Source organism: Metarhizium brunneum, chromosome 4, assembly GCF_013426205.1.
Source record: "Metarhizium brunneum chromosome 4, complete sequence".
In the NCBI taxonomy this organism is placed as follows: Eukaryota; Fungi; Ascomycota; class Sordariomycetes; order Hypocreales; family Clavicipitaceae; genus Metarhizium; species Metarhizium brunneum.
The window spans coordinates 2,818,900-2,836,785 of record NC_089425.1 but is presented as its reverse complement, the minus strand read 5'-3'; the positions used below and the strand labels follow the sequence as shown (position 1 = coordinate 2,836,785).

Genomic DNA, 17,886 nt, shown 5'->3' with positions numbered 1-17,886 from the left:
ATATCGCGAGTAAACCCAATGCTACCTGTTTGTCGTTACCGCCTTGCGCCGTGCTTCGCTGCACATTGAAAGTGGCTTTTAAGTATGGTTTCGTTGTGGAATGCCTGACGTGAAAAATAAATGGAACTAGGAAATTTCCAACCCTTGTTTCCGTAGGGCCGTCTTTAGTAAGACTGCCTGGAGTTTTTTTTGTCGCTTTTTCTGAATGCTAGTCGTAAAAAGAGTTTGCGCCCCCATAGGTGCGGAATGCCCATCAGATATTCCCCACGCCGGCGTTGGTCGCTATGAGTGTAGTTTTGGAGCTCGTTGCCGTCTTTGACAGCTCTTGTAGCAATGTTTTCGCGTTTCAGCACTCGATTCCCGCCGCCATCGGACAGCGGTAGGGTTAGCTCTTGGCAGTTTATAGTCAAGTGCCATCTTGTCCAAGACATCGGAACTCAAGCAGAAGTAATCTTTCGATTCGGGAGCTGACATTGGTCGTCGGCGAAAATCATTTGTCGTGGCAGGTTGACGGCCGAGTTGAACGGCCTCTGGATTGCTGGCACTGCACTATATACCAAAACACTCCCCATAGCTGATGGGAGGCACCTAACCACAGCAGATGGTCTTCATGAACTTCTGGAAACCGCTAGGCTGAGGTTCGGCAGGACGAAGGTTAGGTTGGCCGGCTGCCACCATGGGGCTCTGTTGCTGTCCCCTCTGCGGTAGGTTCTGGGTGCTGTTCTGGAATTGAGCTTGAGTCGAGCCAGCCGGTGTACCCAAATCGCCTCGGAGACCCCCCACGCCGCTGACTCTCTGCGCCCCCGTGGTACCGAGGCCGCTTGGCCGATCTTTCCTGTTGCCCATCGGTTTGATCGGTGACGGAGGAGGGGGTTGTGCGGCGTTTAAACGGCCGACGGTAAGATTCTGTGCTTGCTGATGAGAGTTGGTATTTCCAGGACGGTGGCCACTGTGCAGTTCCATTTGAGAAGGGCCGGGACGGACGTTTGGGTTGTGGAGGTAGCCAGCTCCATGGTTCTTGACCGAGTCCCATCCCTTTCCCGAATCCTTGGTGATTTTCATCCAATCGTACTCGCCATCCTCGACCTCGCCCGTGTTCTTCAGCGCTTGAGTGAAGAGCTCGCGGAGGTAATCGTAGTCTGGGGTATCTTCGAAGCCAAGGTTTCGGACGTATGTAAGATACTTGGAAAATTCTTCCGGGAAGCCTTCGCAAAGATCCTTGATTGCGGTAGTCTGCTTCTTTTCGCCAATTTTCTCATACTTTTGTTTATTTGTAGCAGCCTTCAGGCCTTGCCAGGGAAGGCCCCCCCGGAGGAAGTACATGAAAACATGGCCAAGAGCCTCGAGGTCATCTCGTCTGGATTGTTCGCGTCCCAAATGAGTATTGATACTCATGTATCTGGCGGTTCCTGATAAAGATTTTCGTTCTCTGTATGGGATGTGCTGCTTGGTTTTGGGGTCACGGTATTGTTTGGCCATGCCAAAGTCGACGACGTGTATGACATTGGAGGACTTGGTGCCGGGGCGGCCAATCAGGAAGTTGTCAGGCTTGATATCACGATATATCAAGTTTTTCTCATGGATCGTCTGGACTCGAGACAGCATCTGTTTGGCAACCATGACAACAGTTTTGATGGTGAATCGACGACCGCAATGGTCAAAAAGGTCTTCCAGAGACGGGCCTAGCAGGTCGATAACCAGGATATTGTGAAGGCCTTCTTGGCCGAAATAGTAGACATTGGGGATGCCCGCTAGCAAACAGGTTAGCACGGCGGCGTGTTACAAAATACAAACATGGTTGACAACAAGGTCAACCGAGGTGGAGCTTACGGCATCCGACGAGGATCTTGTATGTCCGATACTCATCTCGGAGTTGAGGAGCGTCGCTTTTACGGGGTTCCTAAAAGCAATTGTCAACGGTCGGCAACGAGACGGACAGCCAGAGGCACAGCAGGGCGCCTTGTCGACAAAGAACTCACGAATTTGATGGCCACTTGTTGGTTGTTCAGCAGATTGGTTCCCTCGAAGATGACGCCAAAGGAGCCTTCTCCGATCTTCTTCCCCACGCGGTAGTGCACACCGACAACGTTTGACGACGACGAAGCCATGCTCTCGGTAGGTGATGGCTTGCCCTGTGGCAGGCCTTGGCGTCGCTGACAAGGGGGTGTCGGTGTCGGTGTCGGTGTCGGTGTCAATGTCGATGTCGATGTCGATGCTGAGAAGACGAGGTTCGATGAGGAAAAAGTTGCGTCGCCGGTGTGTGGTTGTCGGGCGGGACGAAACGATCAAGCAGAAGCTCGGTGGAGCAACGAGGCTCCTAGGAGACCAGAGACGGACGGGTACGGGAAAAGGGGGGGGAGGGCAAGGTTCTACTCCGTACGCAGTTGGTTATTCGCTGGCTGCTGTCGTTGGCTGTTTTGTGCTGCTTGCCCGCGTGGCTAATGTAAGGGCGGAAACGAGGGCTCAGCGACGGCGGACAGTAGTAATCATTTGTGAGGCGCCATGCAAATAGCACTGGGGGATGGTTGGAATGTGGAATGCAAGTTAAAGTCTGTCTGGCCGTGATGCCGGGTCGTGGATGTGGAGGAGCGGGCAGCGAAAGACGGCCACAAGGGACGGACAGGAGGCGAGGGCAGCACGAGAAGTCTGCTGATGACTCTGGACTGGGAATGCTTCCAGACACGCAGGAGGGACTAGCCTGACACAGTGGCAGCCGGGCAGCCTGGCGACTGGCCGACTGCCACCGCCGGCGCAATAATAATGCAGATGCTCCAGTTCCATGTCTGCTCAGCAGACGCCAAGCCAGGACAGGACAGGGGTCAGTGGCTGCAAAGCCTCCAGATGTCCCATGGCTTGGGGGCTGGACGGCGGCTGGGGCGCCGGCGTCGGTTTAATGCAGGCCCAGACAACAACAACGACCAACCAGACGTTGATGAACAGTCGCTACGGCCGAGTCGATCATGGGCCACGACGGAGAAATAGCAGTGCCTGAGTCGACCGCCGGCCAGACGCCGCGCCCGTGGTGACAGACGGACACGTCCATGTCGGCTTTTGGAGCCGCGCGGTCTGTTGAGCTGTCGACGGTTGGACGGTTGGACTGTTGGACTGTTGGACTGCTAGGCCGTCGGGCTGTGGAGGCCGCCGAGGACGGCCCCGGACACATGCACGCCTCGATTATGCAAGGCAGCCGTTCGGTGTTGTCCATGAGGCACCTACGGCGCAGGGAAAGTATCAGACATCAAGAACTCAATGCGTGCAATCACAATAATAGTGACGGGCTACCGAGGACAGCACACAGTCTCGCCCCAACATTCAAGGTCTGTCAAGTCCCTGTTTCGTCTCGGCGCCTCCTGGCCAACTGAAGCCCACTTGGTCAAGCCTCACGGTCAAGCCCCCAACAACGGAGAGTCGGCCGGCCCACTTCTCGGCTCCCGCCTCCAGTCCACCAAAACATTTGGGCACAATGTCCTATCTTGCCTTGAATTACGCTCCATACCAAGCAACGGTCTCCTCCACGACCCGGAGCATTTCAATTCGGCGCCTATTTGAGCCTCCAGATGCCATCTCAGCATGCTGGCGTGCTCTTGTTTGTGTTGTTCGGCGTCCCCACACATATCTGCCTGTTGTGTTGGCAAGACACCAGATCAACCACATAAGAAAGAAAAGCAAGCAGGCACACTGTCTCGGGCACGAGACATGCGACCAAGTGCAGGACTTGTGGCATAGCCGCAGCTGAGTCCAAGCAAGGGCACTGATACTACGGAGTACCGTCTTTTTCCACAACCAAGGTCGACGTTGGGTTTGGCAGAGCTTATCCAAAATGACCCTGTGCCACGCAGCACGATGCACGTTATTCTCGGTGCTGTTATTCACATGTGTGCTGATAAAATGACTCTAGATTGGAGCCCCCAGCCACTAAACCTATCTTCGCATCGTGGGCCGAAAACAACGAGGGCCAGGGTGCTGGCCGGCGACATATGACAAGGAACCTGTAATAACAATGTCCAACCCAGACAAACGCGATCGCCATAACATCGCGAAACGTCCGCTTGGACGTAGTTTTGCACAGTTGATAACGACATGAGACGCATAAAGCATCAAGATATTGTTGGTCCATAACGACAGGGCCGCCACATACACTTACAACGGTCTCACTCACTTCTTTTCCCTCGACGAGTACTCGGTACTCCGTTCCTGAACCCATGATCGAACACCTCCCGGAAGGTCGAATAGCTTACCATGGTAGACTTGTCTTTTCCAACTCGAATGATCCACCATCTTCATTGTCCAAAGTACATGTTGTTATATGTACGTCCGTGCAATACGTATGGGCATGGGTGCGCATCCACTGAAGTCGCCAGTGAGGATCTTCTGTGGCTCACGGGAGAACAAGCAAACAAGCACAGGCCAACCCAGCCAATGCAAAAGGAAAGCTAGGCGAGGGCTTAATTTGCAGAATTGGAAGGGAGAGGTGGTTTTCGCGATTCAATCAGGAAACAACCCAAGCAATCCATCACCCCACGGCTAGTCCGAGACAACAGATCGGTCAATTCCAAGTTGACGGGGTCCAACGAAGCGTCAAAACACAAGCTCAGAGGATAAAAAGTAAGAATGGCCATCAGGAACGATTACAATACATTACGTGGTTGGCAGCTTGCGTGCCTGCTCCATTGGCTGGTTTATGCATTGATGATGGGCGTTTGGTCAAGCTTCAGCTACGTATGTACATACTTGATGGAGTGGTAGTACTACCTCTCATTTTGATCTGGATCTGCTCCGGACCAGTGCTATCACGGCGCATTAGGAGCTCATTGCGCTTGTCCGCATTCGCTGGCTCTGGGTTCATCCTCCTTGTCACATTGTATCGTCCGGGCCACATTGTACTCCGTAGTTGGTGCCTGTGCCAAGGCCAGTGTGTATGGTACAAAAGAGCCATGGCCCTCGTCTTGGAAGTGGTAAATATGTTTATTATTTGTGGAGGCGCCATCTACCTAGAAGATATAACATAGCGAGTCCGCACCTTTCGTCAGCATCAATCAGCAACTACAGAATATCGTATCTCGTACACCGCCCTTGGGTCTATACTGCATGAAGAGAGGGTTTATTTGGAGCTGTACGTACAGCAATGTATCTTGCCTGGTTCGCGGTCCGTCAATGCGCATTGCTCCAGGTTCTGCGGGTGCACTCTAAAGCCTCCACAGTCTGGAAACACCAGGGCTCCCCAATAAGCGCTCGCCGACTCCAAACCAAAGAGACCCCGGCAGGGTTCCAGGTACAACATTAGGCATGAAATGTTTTGATTTTTTCCTATGTTACCGTCATATTGCAATACCGTTGTCCTTGATCGGGTATCCCGCTATTTTCCACTTTTCCTTTCAAAACAGGCCATGGCTCTGGATGTCTAGGAACCCCAGCGCGGGAATCTTGGATCTTGCATCACAGAAACCATACGAGAGTATAAGACGGGGTAGTAATATGTGTGCATCAACTCCGTACGCCATGACCACATGTGGCCTCATGGGCCAGACCGGTTCTGTGTTGCCCAGTCTCGGAGCGGGATAGTGATGCCGGTGACCTTGGAGTTGTGTCAGTTGGTGGCGCGTCTCCGACGAGGCATTGTGCCGTTCTTTTGTGGCATGGGAATTAACGCCCCTCGGCCAGATTTGGTGTTTTGCTTGAGCCGGCTGGCGCATGGATGCAGACGACCGGTAACTGCTTACTCGGCACTCCGTTGCGTATCATGCACGACGTCACGAATGCCCTGCCGGTTTTGTTACCATCTCCGGACGGGCCAGACGGCATGTATTTACCTCGAGGGGCACGTTTTGTTTGCAGGGAGCAGATGCACCTTTTTGCTGCGGAGGGCCAAAAACAGGTCGGGGTCTAAAATTCCAGCCTACCCTGCAATGCACCTCACTCTTTAAAGATGCTTGCGGGTTAAGCACAGGATAGGAAGACCGGTGCATGGATACGTCAGGGGCAGAATTCGCATGTCTTGTATAAAATATCACGGGCAGCAGCAGCATCTTTTTCTTGTACGTAGCTGGAAATAACATGGCGGATATAACCCTAAAAACCGCGCAAGCACGGCACACATGGATTCTCCTTCAGGCCCCCGATTTGATTACAAATCCTCCACATTAACAAATGACTCTTGACCGGGACGTGTATCCGAGCGAAATGTACCCGGCTCAACCACGCCTTGGGCCATTGTAACGGTCAGAAAACTACGTGCCTCCGCCCCGAAGTCTCAGGCTATAGAGCCCATTGCTCCCTTTGGTGGAAGATGCGGCAAATTGCAGAGTACCAGGTGCTTTCAATGTTATTCAGGGTCGGGACTCGTGGAAAACAGCTCCAGCAGACCTCCATCACGCCGCGAGGGGTCAAGTCTTTGTGGCAGGTGCTAGGCGGCTCACTTACGATGGTGGGGTGGTGATGATCATTAGCTCGGCATGGGTTTTGACACACAACATGATCCTCTCGCCGCGGGGTATATAACCAGCTCACCTGGCTGTCCTTCTGGAGTCTTGATTCCCATCACCTCGAGTGCTTCGTTTCACCACATATTTCCCAATTGTGTTGCTTTTCTGCCACCATGTCTAGGCCGGAGGACACGCCCCCCATGACGTATCGATTCCTGGGCCGTTCTGGTCTTCAGGTCTCTTCCATCTCGCTCGGCGGATGGCTCACCTATGGTGGCCACGTTGACAGAGGTAATTCACCATGCCTAGAGGGCCCAGCCTTGTTTTGGAAATTTCCACGGGTGCTAATAATGGCGAGCAGAGGGCACCTTTGCCTGCATGAAGGCGGCATACGACTGCGGCGTCAACTTCTTCGATTGCGCCGAGGTGTACTCTGGCGGCGAGTCGGAAATCGTCATGGGAGAGGCCATCAAGAAGTTTGGCTGGAAGAGGAACGACCTCGTCATCTCGACTAAGGTGAGAGCATATGCGCCGCTACCGTCTCCTGTGCAACCGATGGGGGTGTGCTCATGATTCTGTAGGTGTACTGGGGCCAAGCATTTGGCGACAACATTGTCAACAACAAGGGCCTCTCACGCAAGCACATTGTTGAAGGTGTCAATGCCTCTCTGAAGCGCATGGACCTCGAGTATGTCGACATCATCTTTGCCCACCGACCCGACCGCCAGACCCCCATGGAAGAAACCGTCCGCGCCTTCAACCACATCATCGACACCGGCAAGGCCTTTTACTGGGGCACATCCGACTGGAACGCCGACGAAATCGCCCAAGCCTGGCGCTACGCCGACAAGCTCGGCCTCATTGGCCCCGTCACCGAACAGCCTGCCTATAACATGCTGCAGCGCGAAAAGGTCGAGACGGAATTCGCCCACCTGTACCGCGAGAATGGCGGTCTAGGCCTGACTGTCTGGTCCCCCATGCGCCAGGGTATTCTGTCCGGCAAGTACAAGGACGGTATTCCCGAGGATTCGCGCTTCAACCAGACCAGCGTCGAGTTTATCAAAGGCTTCTGGGGCCGCACGACAAAGGATACTTGGAACGGCATCATCGAGCAGGTCAACAAGCTGCAGCCCATTGCAGACAAGCTGGGCATCAAGATGAGCACGTTGGCTTTGGCGTGGGTTCTCAAGAACCCGAATGTTAGTACCGCCATCACAGGTGCCAGTCGGCCGGAGCAGGTGTATGAGAATTGCAAGGCCGTGGCAGCCGTGGATAAGCTGACACCGGAGATTATGGATGAGATTGACGAAGTTTTGAACAATAAGCCCCCTGCAATTGTGATGCGATTTTAGATTGAGGCCTTTTGACTTTTAAGACGTATATATTGAATGAATACTACGCGGTATGGACGGCATACGACAAGGATACTTTTGTGATTGAGATCAAACAAAAGCCAAGATTGTTTCTGCATGTGGACCCCGCCGTCTCGCCAGCGTGTAGTTATCTCAAATGACAACATGAAAGAAAAAGCTTGTTCTTGTAAATATGTACATATTCTGCATGCTTGGCTCTCCGTTCAATCCCTGGTGACGCGGCAAACTCCACATATATCCGAGCAGCAAGACGCCCGATTTGTCGTCGGCACTTGGAAACTCGACGTCGAAATGGAACATGAACTAACTGCAGTGAACAAAAAAAGCACCGAGCTTCAATGTTCCATCATGTTACTGAAAACGAGCCCGTGAGGGCGCCCAAGGCAACGATTGGCGAGTAGAAGAAAAAAAGGGGGGAGGGGGGGTTTATAGATTCCACAATGGGCGATGACGCTTACATTGGTGTAGGTTTAAACGACCGCCACACCCATGATAGGCACTACAACACACGGGATGAAAACCCGCAGCTTCAACAATGATATTTTTGGTATTTCGTCTATGCGTAACGCACGCGATGCGAACGGTGAACTAATCCCGTCGTTTTATTGTTACAGAATATAGCCTCCCCTTGAAATTCTACATCCAATCCTCGGACACATCCGCCCGGTGTCCACCTCTTCCGTGAACCTAACCCTTGGTATCCCCCGTGAATGAGTGTATTTACAGGTTAGCCTTGGACTTGGCCTTCTTCATGATGGGGTCGAGCTTGGTGGCCTTCATGATGTCGCCCTTGATCTTGAGCTTGCCGGACATGAACAGACGCTGGGGGTTGGCAGAGCCATCGACGAGCTTGCCAAAGTCTTCCTCGGAGAGGAGCAGGGTAACTTTTGCAACGAGTCAGCTTCCATTCGTTCCTCCATTCTCCTCTACCAATCCCATCTGTGCATCGGGCCCGAGACAAGACGGCACCATGGTAGATTTTTGTAGGTCAAAAGAGGGGGTTTGGCAAAAACATACCAGTGGGCTTGCCGACACCGGTGCCAACACGGCCGGACTCCTTGAGGTCGACGTGCCAGCTCTCCGTCTCGCCAGCCTTGTTCTTGAGGGTGAAGGCAAAGACACCGTTGGCCTGCTTGATGGCGTCCTTGCGCTCGGCGTCGGAGGCGGAGAGGACGCTGTCGATGGCGTCGAAAGCGGCCGAGGCAGGGAACTTGGCTAGAGATTGAGGCCGGCTCGTTAGTAAGGCTTGTTTCTTGATTCTTCTGCGTTGCCTTGCCCCGTTTCCCGCATCAGTCGCTGATTGCCCCCGTCCCGGATCCCCCGTCCGTTGCCAACATGCCACGCAGCTGGCGGCATGTGAAATTCCCGGGGGGGCGCGACATGGTCTCGTGGGGACGACAAGATTGCGGAAAGGGGGCGTGTGTGGAAATACGCACCGTTAGCGAAACCCATTTTGGATGATGGCTATTGAAGCTGATTGAAACTGAGAGGGAGAAAAAGAGGGCGAGATGAAGATTGCACGACGGGATTTTCGTAAATGCAAAGTTGAAGCTTTCCGGAAAGGAGGAATGCGGAGGCAAAGTGGGATCTCAAGTTTAAATGCCTTTCCCTCTGTTCATATTTTCGGTTAGTGGCTGGTTGGGGGTGAGAGGGCAGCAAATGCGAAGCGCCATGGGCATGTGATGGGAACCTCGGCCTGACATCATGTGCCGTTGCTGGAGAGCTGCGGCCAAAGCAGCCGAGCTCCACTGCTCCAGAGTAAAAGTCGCGACCGTGTCCGTATTAGGGGTTTGCCCATCTCCGTTTTTTCCTCCTTGACAATGGGCACGGCGATGACTATTTCATGAGAACTCTTGGGACAGCGAGGCCATGCACTCCGTAAGCGTGTCCGCTCTCCCCATGTCCTCCCCGCACCAAGTACTACTGGCCCTCGGCTATCACCCTGAGTCCAGTCCCTCCCCGCAGCTTTTGTCTCTGACCCCTTGGGGGCTTGCTTGACAGTGGGTTCGGGGTACCTTGGGTCAAGTGTGTTTGCCGCACCTGCCTCCATGTCCGTTCGGAGTCGAGACGTTAGGGGAGGCGCGGTGGGCGGGCTAGCTATCCGCTCCCCGAACGGAGCGTCAAGTTATACCGAAGGCACGTTGAGTGTACTGTCTGGTATGTAATTCCGGGCAAAGCACGACATTTCCACCGAGATATCTGGACATTGGGAGAGACTTCTCGGCAGTGCGTGCTCAGATCGGCGCTGTGCGCACCACACCGGGTTTCGGACTCGATTAGGACATCGATTCGACCTTTGGCGACACCATGTGCATCAGTACCAGACATTCTCACGTGCCCTTGACGTTATGCCAACGTGTTATTCCCCCATGCTGTAGTTTACATGCTTCTATCAACTGCCCAAAGCCTTGATGCTCCGAATTCCCCAAAAGCTGGTGCAGACTATGCTTATATTGTACAACAGAGATGCGAGACCAGAATGCTCCTTTTTTGTCTATGCAGTGCCAACTTTGTTGATGCGCCTCATCTGCCAATCCCTCCGTCCATCAAGATTCAATATCCTACTTGTACACCACCACCGCACATCCCACCCCTTATAATTCCCAATCAGGAACGGCAAAGTCCCGTTGCTGGGGCCAATGCTCCGGCCTATATTGTTTTGCAAAGAGTCAGCTCTCAAGCGCTTTCCGAATCCCGCCCCGGTTACTCGGCGCAATAGTATAACCTTTCCCATCTCAAAGGACCGTTGGCCTTGGAAAAAAACTCACCTCGTCAACAACAACGTGGCCATGCGTCTCCGCCGCTCAGATATGTCCTCTGCCGCCGTCAACCTCAACCAATCCCCCAGCCAGCTTCTCAGCTCCGTCTCACTCTTGCCCAGGACGTCTATCCCTCGCTCTGCACATGCAATTCTCAGCTCCTCCGTCTCCAACCCCACCGGGCCCCCGTCCTCTATCAGGTTCTTGTCGTCGCCTTCGAGGAATGCCATTCGTAGTCTGCCCTTGATCTGCCACATCCCCGGGGGCGTGAAGCCCAGTCGATCCCACATCATGCCCGAGAGATGCAAGCTCCTGAGGACGTGTTTTCTGGCGACGGGCGCGCTGATCCGGGGGCTCAGTACGCCGTGGGGGTATTGCGCCTCGAGTTCGTCAAAGGCAGCCCTGCGCCGGCCCTCGGCCTTTTGCAGGCCCGAGTACAGCTGTTTTGGAATGCGGCATGTGTACGGCACCACGCCGTCGACGTAGATGACTGCCAGGGCGGTGAATTCCCCAATGACAAGCAGCATGAGTCCAAAGAGCGGCAGCCGCAGCATATCGTGCCGCACGCGCCACAACATGACCCAATCCGCGCGGGAGAAGGTCTTGGGGACGTAGTGAGGCTTGAATACTGACGGGCGGTCGTCTGCTGGTGTCCTCTCAAGCTTCTCCTTAAGCAGCCTGCGGTTCGCCATGACAGCCTTTAATCCATCTTTGTAAAATTTCAAATAGCCCTTTCCTAGCTGGAAGAGATACTGCAATGTAGAATTGGAGGCGCTCCGCTGCGGAACGTCTAGTGGCGGCGGCCGAGTCGACGCTGGAGGGTTGAGTAGCGGGCTCTTCGGAGGTCGAGCTTCACGGCGAGGAGATACCTGGTTGTGCGCCGCACGCCATTGGTGAGCAGGAAAGAATGCATAGGAGCCGTGGGGTTGTAAAATCATAGGCCTGGAGATGGTGATGCAGGTCCTGCGGTGGGTGCAGCGCCGCCAAGGAATTTGCGCACTCATGGCAGTAGTTTTGTTGGGTTCGTGATGTTGGCTTGAAAAAAAGTAGACGGTGACGATGATGACTTGAGCTTCGATGTCGTGTGGGTGGTCAACGTGTTCATTGGTCAGCTGGATCCACTGGCCGGGAGTGGCTCCAATTGTCCTGGGAGGATCAGGCGCCGATGATTTTCCCCATGATGTGCTAGCGCTGTATGGCATCTCTATTACTACTATATTTTTACGCTTTCATGACCTGTGTGATTATTGTGTGTTATTTGCGGCGAGATAGGCCCGGCCTGTTGCAAGGCAACTCTGAGCATTGTGTATTCCGCACCATAGATATTTAGGCAAGAAATACTCCAGCCTAACTCATAAATAGTAAACCACGTCTAAAGTACTTTACATATATATAAGAAATAAAAGTTTCGAGACAGAAATTCAAGCAACTCCATAATATGCCTTCAGAGCGTGTAATCTGGAACGGATAAGTGTCTGATAGTTACTTGTCCCACACATGTGAATGGCACCTGGCGTGGGCCAACCCATGTCCATTTCGGTGACTAATCTTGGCGTCTGTTAAAGAAAGTATACCCACATTCAAAAATCACGACATCGATGGCCGTACATATAATTTTACCCGAATTTCATAAGCAACTGATCTTAGATCTGATGCATCGAAAAATCCTGGAAAATTCAACAATCAAAAATCGTCAAAATGGTACCATCATCGCCATGGCTCGTGCGCTCTGCCCTTACACTAATATATGTAGGTTCACGCTGATGCGTCCAATTTTGCACATGGCGTCACCAAAGATGATGCCTATGAACAGGTTTTGATGCAGGCCGAGGGCTTGTTTATAGACCAGCGCAACTGGGTGAGATGCCTACACCATACCTCCAACGTGTGGTCTGATTGACTAAATACTTACTTATTTGATACCAGGTTTGGTAAGATGACTGTGTAAACAGCTTTTGTGTCGACGTGCAGATCTCTGACCTTGGCAGCAATCTCGCCAACGCCGCGTCATTGCTGTGGCACGCCTACAGGTCCCTTCCTTCTCCAAGCAAGGAAGTAAACTGGGCGGGTATGAAGTCCAAGTCCCTCTGAGGAGACGTATCCAAATATAGAAATGAGGCATTCATAACACTGGATGCAGGCTTCTACGTTCTTGACCCCTCGTCTACGAAACCTCGACTCATCCTCGGACCCTTCCAGGGGAAAGTTGCCTGCCAGACAATCGAATTTGGCCGTGGAGTCTGCGGTGCCGCTGCAACTACGCAGAAGACGCAGCTGGTAGCCGACGTGGACAAGTTCCCAGGCCACATTGCCTGCGACGGTGACAGCAAGAGCGAGATTGTGGTGCCGATTCTTGCCAGCGCCGGGGGCAGTGGGGTGAAAAAGGTGGTGGCTATTATTGACGTTGATTGCACGATTGAGAATGGATTTGATGATTTGGATAGGAAATATCTCGAGGACTTGGCGGATCTGCTGGGCAGGAGTTGTGACTGGTAGCAAAAGAGGATAAATGAATGCTTGGCGTGATACTTTGTCGGCATCGTCGTGGACACTGATGTTGTCACCTTGACCCTCCCCCGGTCCAGGGGGTGAACAAACCCTGGTGCTAGTATTACTACTTCTAGACACATGGAGCAAGCGCTCAGAGAAAGCTTCTGGAAGCCGTTTCCATCCAACAACCTGCCTGACATGCCGGACAAAGGGAGATGGGAAATAGTAACTGACTACTATTTACTAGCGCGACCAGTGAGACACCGTGGCCATGGCGACGCAAACGGGTACGCAGTACTATTGTGCTCCGTACAGTGTCTCATGAGCCCTTTGACCCTGGTGCCTGGCCACCCAAGCAAGGTTTGCCGTTAAGGTTTCCATGGGTATAATGCGTTCATGGTGGAAATCTCGAGGTGCTGCCGTGAAGCATGTTCTGCTGAAATGCTCATTTATGAAACTTGAGAACGGCCCACCTGGGCATCATCACCACGTTCCGGCACGCGCAAGGCGGGAACCCTGGTGGCAGTTCTCCGCAACCTCTTTTTGTTTATTTTTATCAATTGACATCTGTCGGCGCAAGCTCCTGCGCAAACCAACGAGCATCACGAAGCCTGATTGGTGTGTTGGGGGCAAGACGGCCCATGTTGTGCATAACGGTGCGAGGGCGACGTCAGCGTCCACGCTAGCCATGGAGGCGCTGCAGGAGTAAATGGCTGTCGATCCTCGGTGCAGCCGCAAGATGGGGAGGGGGCAAAGGAAGTTGGACTCGTCTCGCTGGGCCGATTGGCGTCGATCGAGGGACCGATTGTACTGATTGTTGTTTTGTCTCGAGCAATGGCCTTTTGGCGTGGTTGCTGGGGGAAGTGCAATTCAATCACGTTAACCTTGCATATTCGCCCTGGATCTTGCAACTCCGCTGCGCTTGGTGGGGCACAACGATCGATGGTCTATTCCTGAATGGGCCAATTTCAAACCTCCCAAAGTTGTCGAATGCCCACTGCAGCGAGCGTTTAGTAAACTTTGGTCAGGAACCTGTACGCACCGGAGGACGCACGAGACAGGGGAGACCAAGGAGCTGTGCAGGGCCAACTTGAGAAACTTGAACTGCGTCTGGCGTTTTTCTCTCTTGCCCGTCGAGCGGCACTTGACATTGTGTTTGCTGGTATGGAGTCAATATGTACTCCGTATTGAACTGGGCTGGACTGGAGCCTTGAATTGAACCCAGTCTCCAGCCACCGGGTTTTGAACACAGTGAACCGCCCAGCCACCCGGGCCCCACTACAGTACTATGCCACCCGGTTCAGTGTGCTGATGTTCAGGCTTGCAGGGGGGCTTCAACCGTGCTTGGTCCACCAGAGCCCGCGCACCGCAGCGCCGCATCCGGCCGCCCAACCACTCAGCATTGATTGAAGCTTCTCATACCCTGCACCCTGCGCCCGGCACCCAGCTTGCAGCTCGCAGCTCGCAGCTGCTTTGAAACTTGGCCGTCGACGAATCGCTTGTGAGCTGAAGCATAACAGGGCGCCTCGCGCCTCTCATTCTTAGCTCATCGCCTGCTCAGCACAACGCCTTCTCTTCCCTTTTTCCCTTCTTGCATGCCATTGTCCTTTGTCTTTGCATCAGGACATTGTGCTCCCCGTTTCCGACACGGACAGCATTCCTTGTGTCCCTTCTCTATACATGATTTGACTCTTCCTGCACCATTGCTGGGCCTTTGCTCTCTTGTCCCCGCCGCTCCTTTCAAATTGACCCAACCCGGCAGATGCCGACGTAAACAAGCCGAAGCGCCATCGTCTCGCCGGCTTACCACCACAGGGCGGCACTGAATCTGGAGCTCCCGGTTGGAACACCTCGAGCTCTCCGACGACAGACGCAATCACGTCTGCGGAAATGGCCACCAAGACCAAGTCATATGCCCTCAATGGCGCCCACACGGCTGGCATCTTTGCCGACATGTCGGTTGACGGGCCCATAATCGGCACTCTGGTGGCCATTGTCGACAGGGCCAAGAACTTGCCCAACAGAAAGACGATTGGCAAGCAGGACCCTTACTGTGCTGCGAGGCTAGGGAAGGAGGCCAAGAAGACGACGACAGATATTCGAGGAGGCCAAACCCCCAAGTGGTATGTACTTGGCGTGCCTTCAGAGCACACTTGCAGTTCGCCCCTTCGCACAGGCTGACCATGACCATGTAGGGACCAAGAGCTTCGATTTACCGTCCACGACTCGCCAGACTACTACCAGCTCAAGATATCTGTTTTTACCGACGACAAGAAGACCGATCTGATTGGAGAGTCGTGGATTGACTTGAAGGGTATTATTGTTCCGGGAGGCGGCCAGAACGACATGTGGCAAGGCTTGACTTGCAGAGGCAAATACGCTGGCGAAATCAGAGTTGAAATCACATTCTACGATACCAGGCCACGTCCCGAGAAACCCGCAGCCAAGCAAAGGCAGCAGACTGCCACCGAGCAAGATGCCACCGGCTCAGCCAAGCCAAGAACTCCCGTCAAGAGGCGACCTTTGCCGTCAGACCCCGTCACAGGAGAGGCACCCGTCACTCCCCCAGCTGCAGTTACCTCACAGCCGGAAATCCACCAGCATCACGCTGCCCCTCGGTCACACAGCAAATCTGCCTCACATTCTGGCTTTGTTCCCAACCAGTCACCCCTTCAGTCTGTCGAGTACAGCACACCCCCTCACCCCCAAGGCGTCAGACAGCAACCCGAGTACTATACACCTTCACCGCATTCAGCCCACCGCCATGCCCATCGCTCGAGAGAGTCATATGGTACTACGGCACGATACCAAGACGATCGTGGCTTTTCGCAGCGGGCTCAACCATCTCCCTACGACCAGCCAGATTCTCGTTCCGCCCAGGGTTCGTTTACTGAGCTCCACGAGTTGCCCCCAGAAATAGGCTCACAACCGCCCTTTGAGGACGAAGCACCCCCACCGCCTCCGGCCCATCGATCCAGGCAAAACAGCGTAGGGCCAGAAGTCTCGCATCGCGGCTCGTACGACGTTTCGCCGCAAAAATCTCCGGTGCCGATGAGAAAGGATGTTCTTAGGAGCGAGGCTCACAGACACTCAATAGCGGCATATCCCGGGCAACCTATATTCAAACCCTATGATCCAACATCATCGGCTCCAATTCCTATCGCGTCCCGAAACGATTCGCCCTATGAATCGCCCTCGTCGCGATACCAGTCACAAAGCCCTGGCTATAGCCCTCAGCACAGATCCATGCAGCCCACCGTTGAAGATGTTCCGGACTCGCCCTCCGTGTCCAACAGACACAGCTCTCGGGCAGCGGTGTACCAGAGTGAAATGGCGCTGGACACTCCTGCCAGCCAAATGCCTCAAAGCGCGATTGAATCTCTTGTGCACACAGCCCCTAGAGATCGTCTTCAGGACTATGGCGCATACCCTACTGCAGCTTCACCCCTGTCTGTTCAGGACTACTCGAATACTTTGTCTCAAGTGTCACAGGTGTCACAGTCCAGTCACCAACAGCGACCCGGCAGGCATAGCGATTTCGACCTTGTACACATTCGAAACCCACCCAGCTATGGCACACCTACAGTTCCTCCGTCTCTGTCTCCTGGAGTTGACCTGGCACTATCACAGGAGTTTGCTGACCGGAGATACGAGGACCGGGGCTATGAGGACCGCCGGTATGAGAGTCGGTATACACAACCAACCGCGACTCCACCACGAGGCCGTCATCGAAGTGAAGGGCCGCCATCCTACACCACCTCTCCACACTCATACACGCCTCAGTCTCACGACGGGCGCGCCATGGTGACTTACAGCAGCCGACCTGAACCACTGGCAACTAAATCACGAAACTCCCCAAGTCCAAATCCTAACCCAGAGCACACCATTCGCCGCAAATCCGTCAGCCCGGCACCGCCCCCATCAGAGAATAGAAGGCAGTCTGACGTTCCTTTCGGACCGGACTCCTACGACGCATTTAACCCCGCCATGGGCTCTCCTGGAGCTGCCGACTCTCGCGTAGGGCGGGTGGACCCAAATGCCAAGATCATCACTCATGATGGCCGAGAGATTGATCCTTCTGATCATCTTCCCATGGAGACGTGGGCGCCAGAGCCAGAGCCCAGGGGGAAGCAGACATCGCCCGAACCTCGTGCCAGGCCGTCACCATCAGGGGCGCAACCAATGCCCCCGAGCGGACGAAGGACTCTTCGCATTGCTGCCCGTCCAGATTCTGTAATAACGCAGCAGCAGCAGCAGCAGCAACAACCACTTCCGCCCTCGTATAGCCAAGCGGACGACCCACGTACTCCTCCAACTGGTGGCCGTAATCGCCTTCAGAAGAAGGCTCGGGCGTCTGCTGGTCATAACAGCCTCCCCCCCTCTGCATCAAGCCCGCTAGCTCCAATTTCTCCTGATAACTATCAGGGGCGTCAAGTCCAGTATACTCCCACGCGCGGAGCCCATCCTGGGGGTCCGTATGACTACCCTAATGAGAACCATGCGCCACCGCATTATGGGTCAGGACCACCGCTTCCTGCGAAGATTCCTTTGCCCATCATGAGCGGTGCTAATGGCGGAGGGGAACTGGCACTCGTGGAGGAAATGCAACGAATTGACATTGGCGCTGGACGATCTAGGAGACGGGGCGGGTATTAAGAGCCTGACTATGGATTTGTTTGAATATAAAGATGAGTATTGTATATAGTTTTGCATGTTGGGAGAACAAATCGGCGTTTTTGAGATGCGCCCAAGCACATATCCGGGTGTAGTAAGCATTATAGGACTACATCAAATCGATCGTATTCTTGAGTGTGTTTATTCTCGCTGTCAAGCTCCCACTTG

At 53.9% G+C, this 17,886-nt stretch overlaps 6 protein-coding genes across 6 annotated transcripts; 3 read left to right on the top strand and 3 right to left on the bottom strand.

Annotated features, from left to right (window-relative positions):
- Positions 1–588: 588 nt before the first annotated feature.
- Positions 589–2,108, bottom strand: cki1 (Casein kinase I 1; the record flags this gene model as incomplete). The annotated part of the gene is made up of 3 exons (XM_014690079.1): positions 589–1,751; positions 1,831–1,900; positions 1,980–2,108. The coding sequence occupies 3 exons, from the start codon at positions 2,106–2,108 to the stop codon at positions 589–591; spliced, it is 1,362 nt and encodes a 453-aa protein (XP_014545565.1).
- Positions 2,109–6,595: 4,487 nt separating this feature from the next.
- On the top strand, positions 6,596–7,774 carry G6M90_00g075310 (uncharacterized protein; the record flags this gene model as incomplete). Its single annotated transcript, XM_014690080.1, has 3 exons — positions 6,596–6,713; positions 6,784–6,938; positions 7,004–7,774. 3 exons carry the CDS (start codon positions 6,596–6,598, stop codon positions 7,772–7,774), a joined length of 1,044 nt encoding a protein of 347 aa, XP_014545566.1.
- A 741-nt stretch (positions 7,775–8,515) lies between these two features.
- Positions 8,516–9,247, bottom strand: SCP2_1 (Fatty acid-binding protein; the record flags this gene model as incomplete). The annotated part of the gene is made up of 3 exons (XM_014690081.1): positions 8,516–8,679; positions 8,813–9,010; positions 9,232–9,247. The coding sequence occupies 3 exons, from the start codon at positions 9,245–9,247 to the stop codon at positions 8,516–8,518; spliced, it is 378 nt and encodes a 125-aa protein (XP_014545567.1).
- Positions 9,248–10,559: 1,312 nt separating this feature from the next.
- Positions 10,560–11,756, bottom strand: G6M90_00g075290 (uncharacterized protein; the record flags this gene model as incomplete). The annotated part of the gene is made up of 1 exon (XM_014690082.1): positions 10,560–11,756. One exon carries the CDS (start codon positions 11,754–11,756, stop codon positions 10,560–10,562), a length of 1,197 nt encoding a protein of 398 aa, XP_014545568.1.
- Positions 11,757–12,252: 496 nt separating this feature from the next.
- Positions 12,253–13,050, top strand: FRMSR (Free methionine-R-sulfoxide reductase; the record flags this gene model as incomplete). The annotated part of the gene is made up of 4 exons (XM_014690083.1): positions 12,253–12,255; positions 12,308–12,412; positions 12,526–12,622; positions 12,695–13,050. The coding sequence occupies 4 exons, from the start codon at positions 12,253–12,255 to the stop codon at positions 13,048–13,050; spliced, it is 561 nt and encodes a 186-aa protein (XP_014545569.1).
- A 1,884-nt stretch (positions 13,051–14,934) lies between these two features.
- fic1 (Ingression protein fic1) lies at positions 14,935–17,700 on the top strand (the record flags this gene model as incomplete). The annotated part of the gene is made up of 2 exons (XM_014690084.1): positions 14,935–15,167; positions 15,240–17,700. 2 exons carry the CDS (start codon positions 14,935–14,937, stop codon positions 17,698–17,700), a joined length of 2,694 nt encoding a protein of 897 aa, XP_014545570.1.
- Between the last annotated feature and the right edge of the window lie 186 nt (positions 17,701–17,886).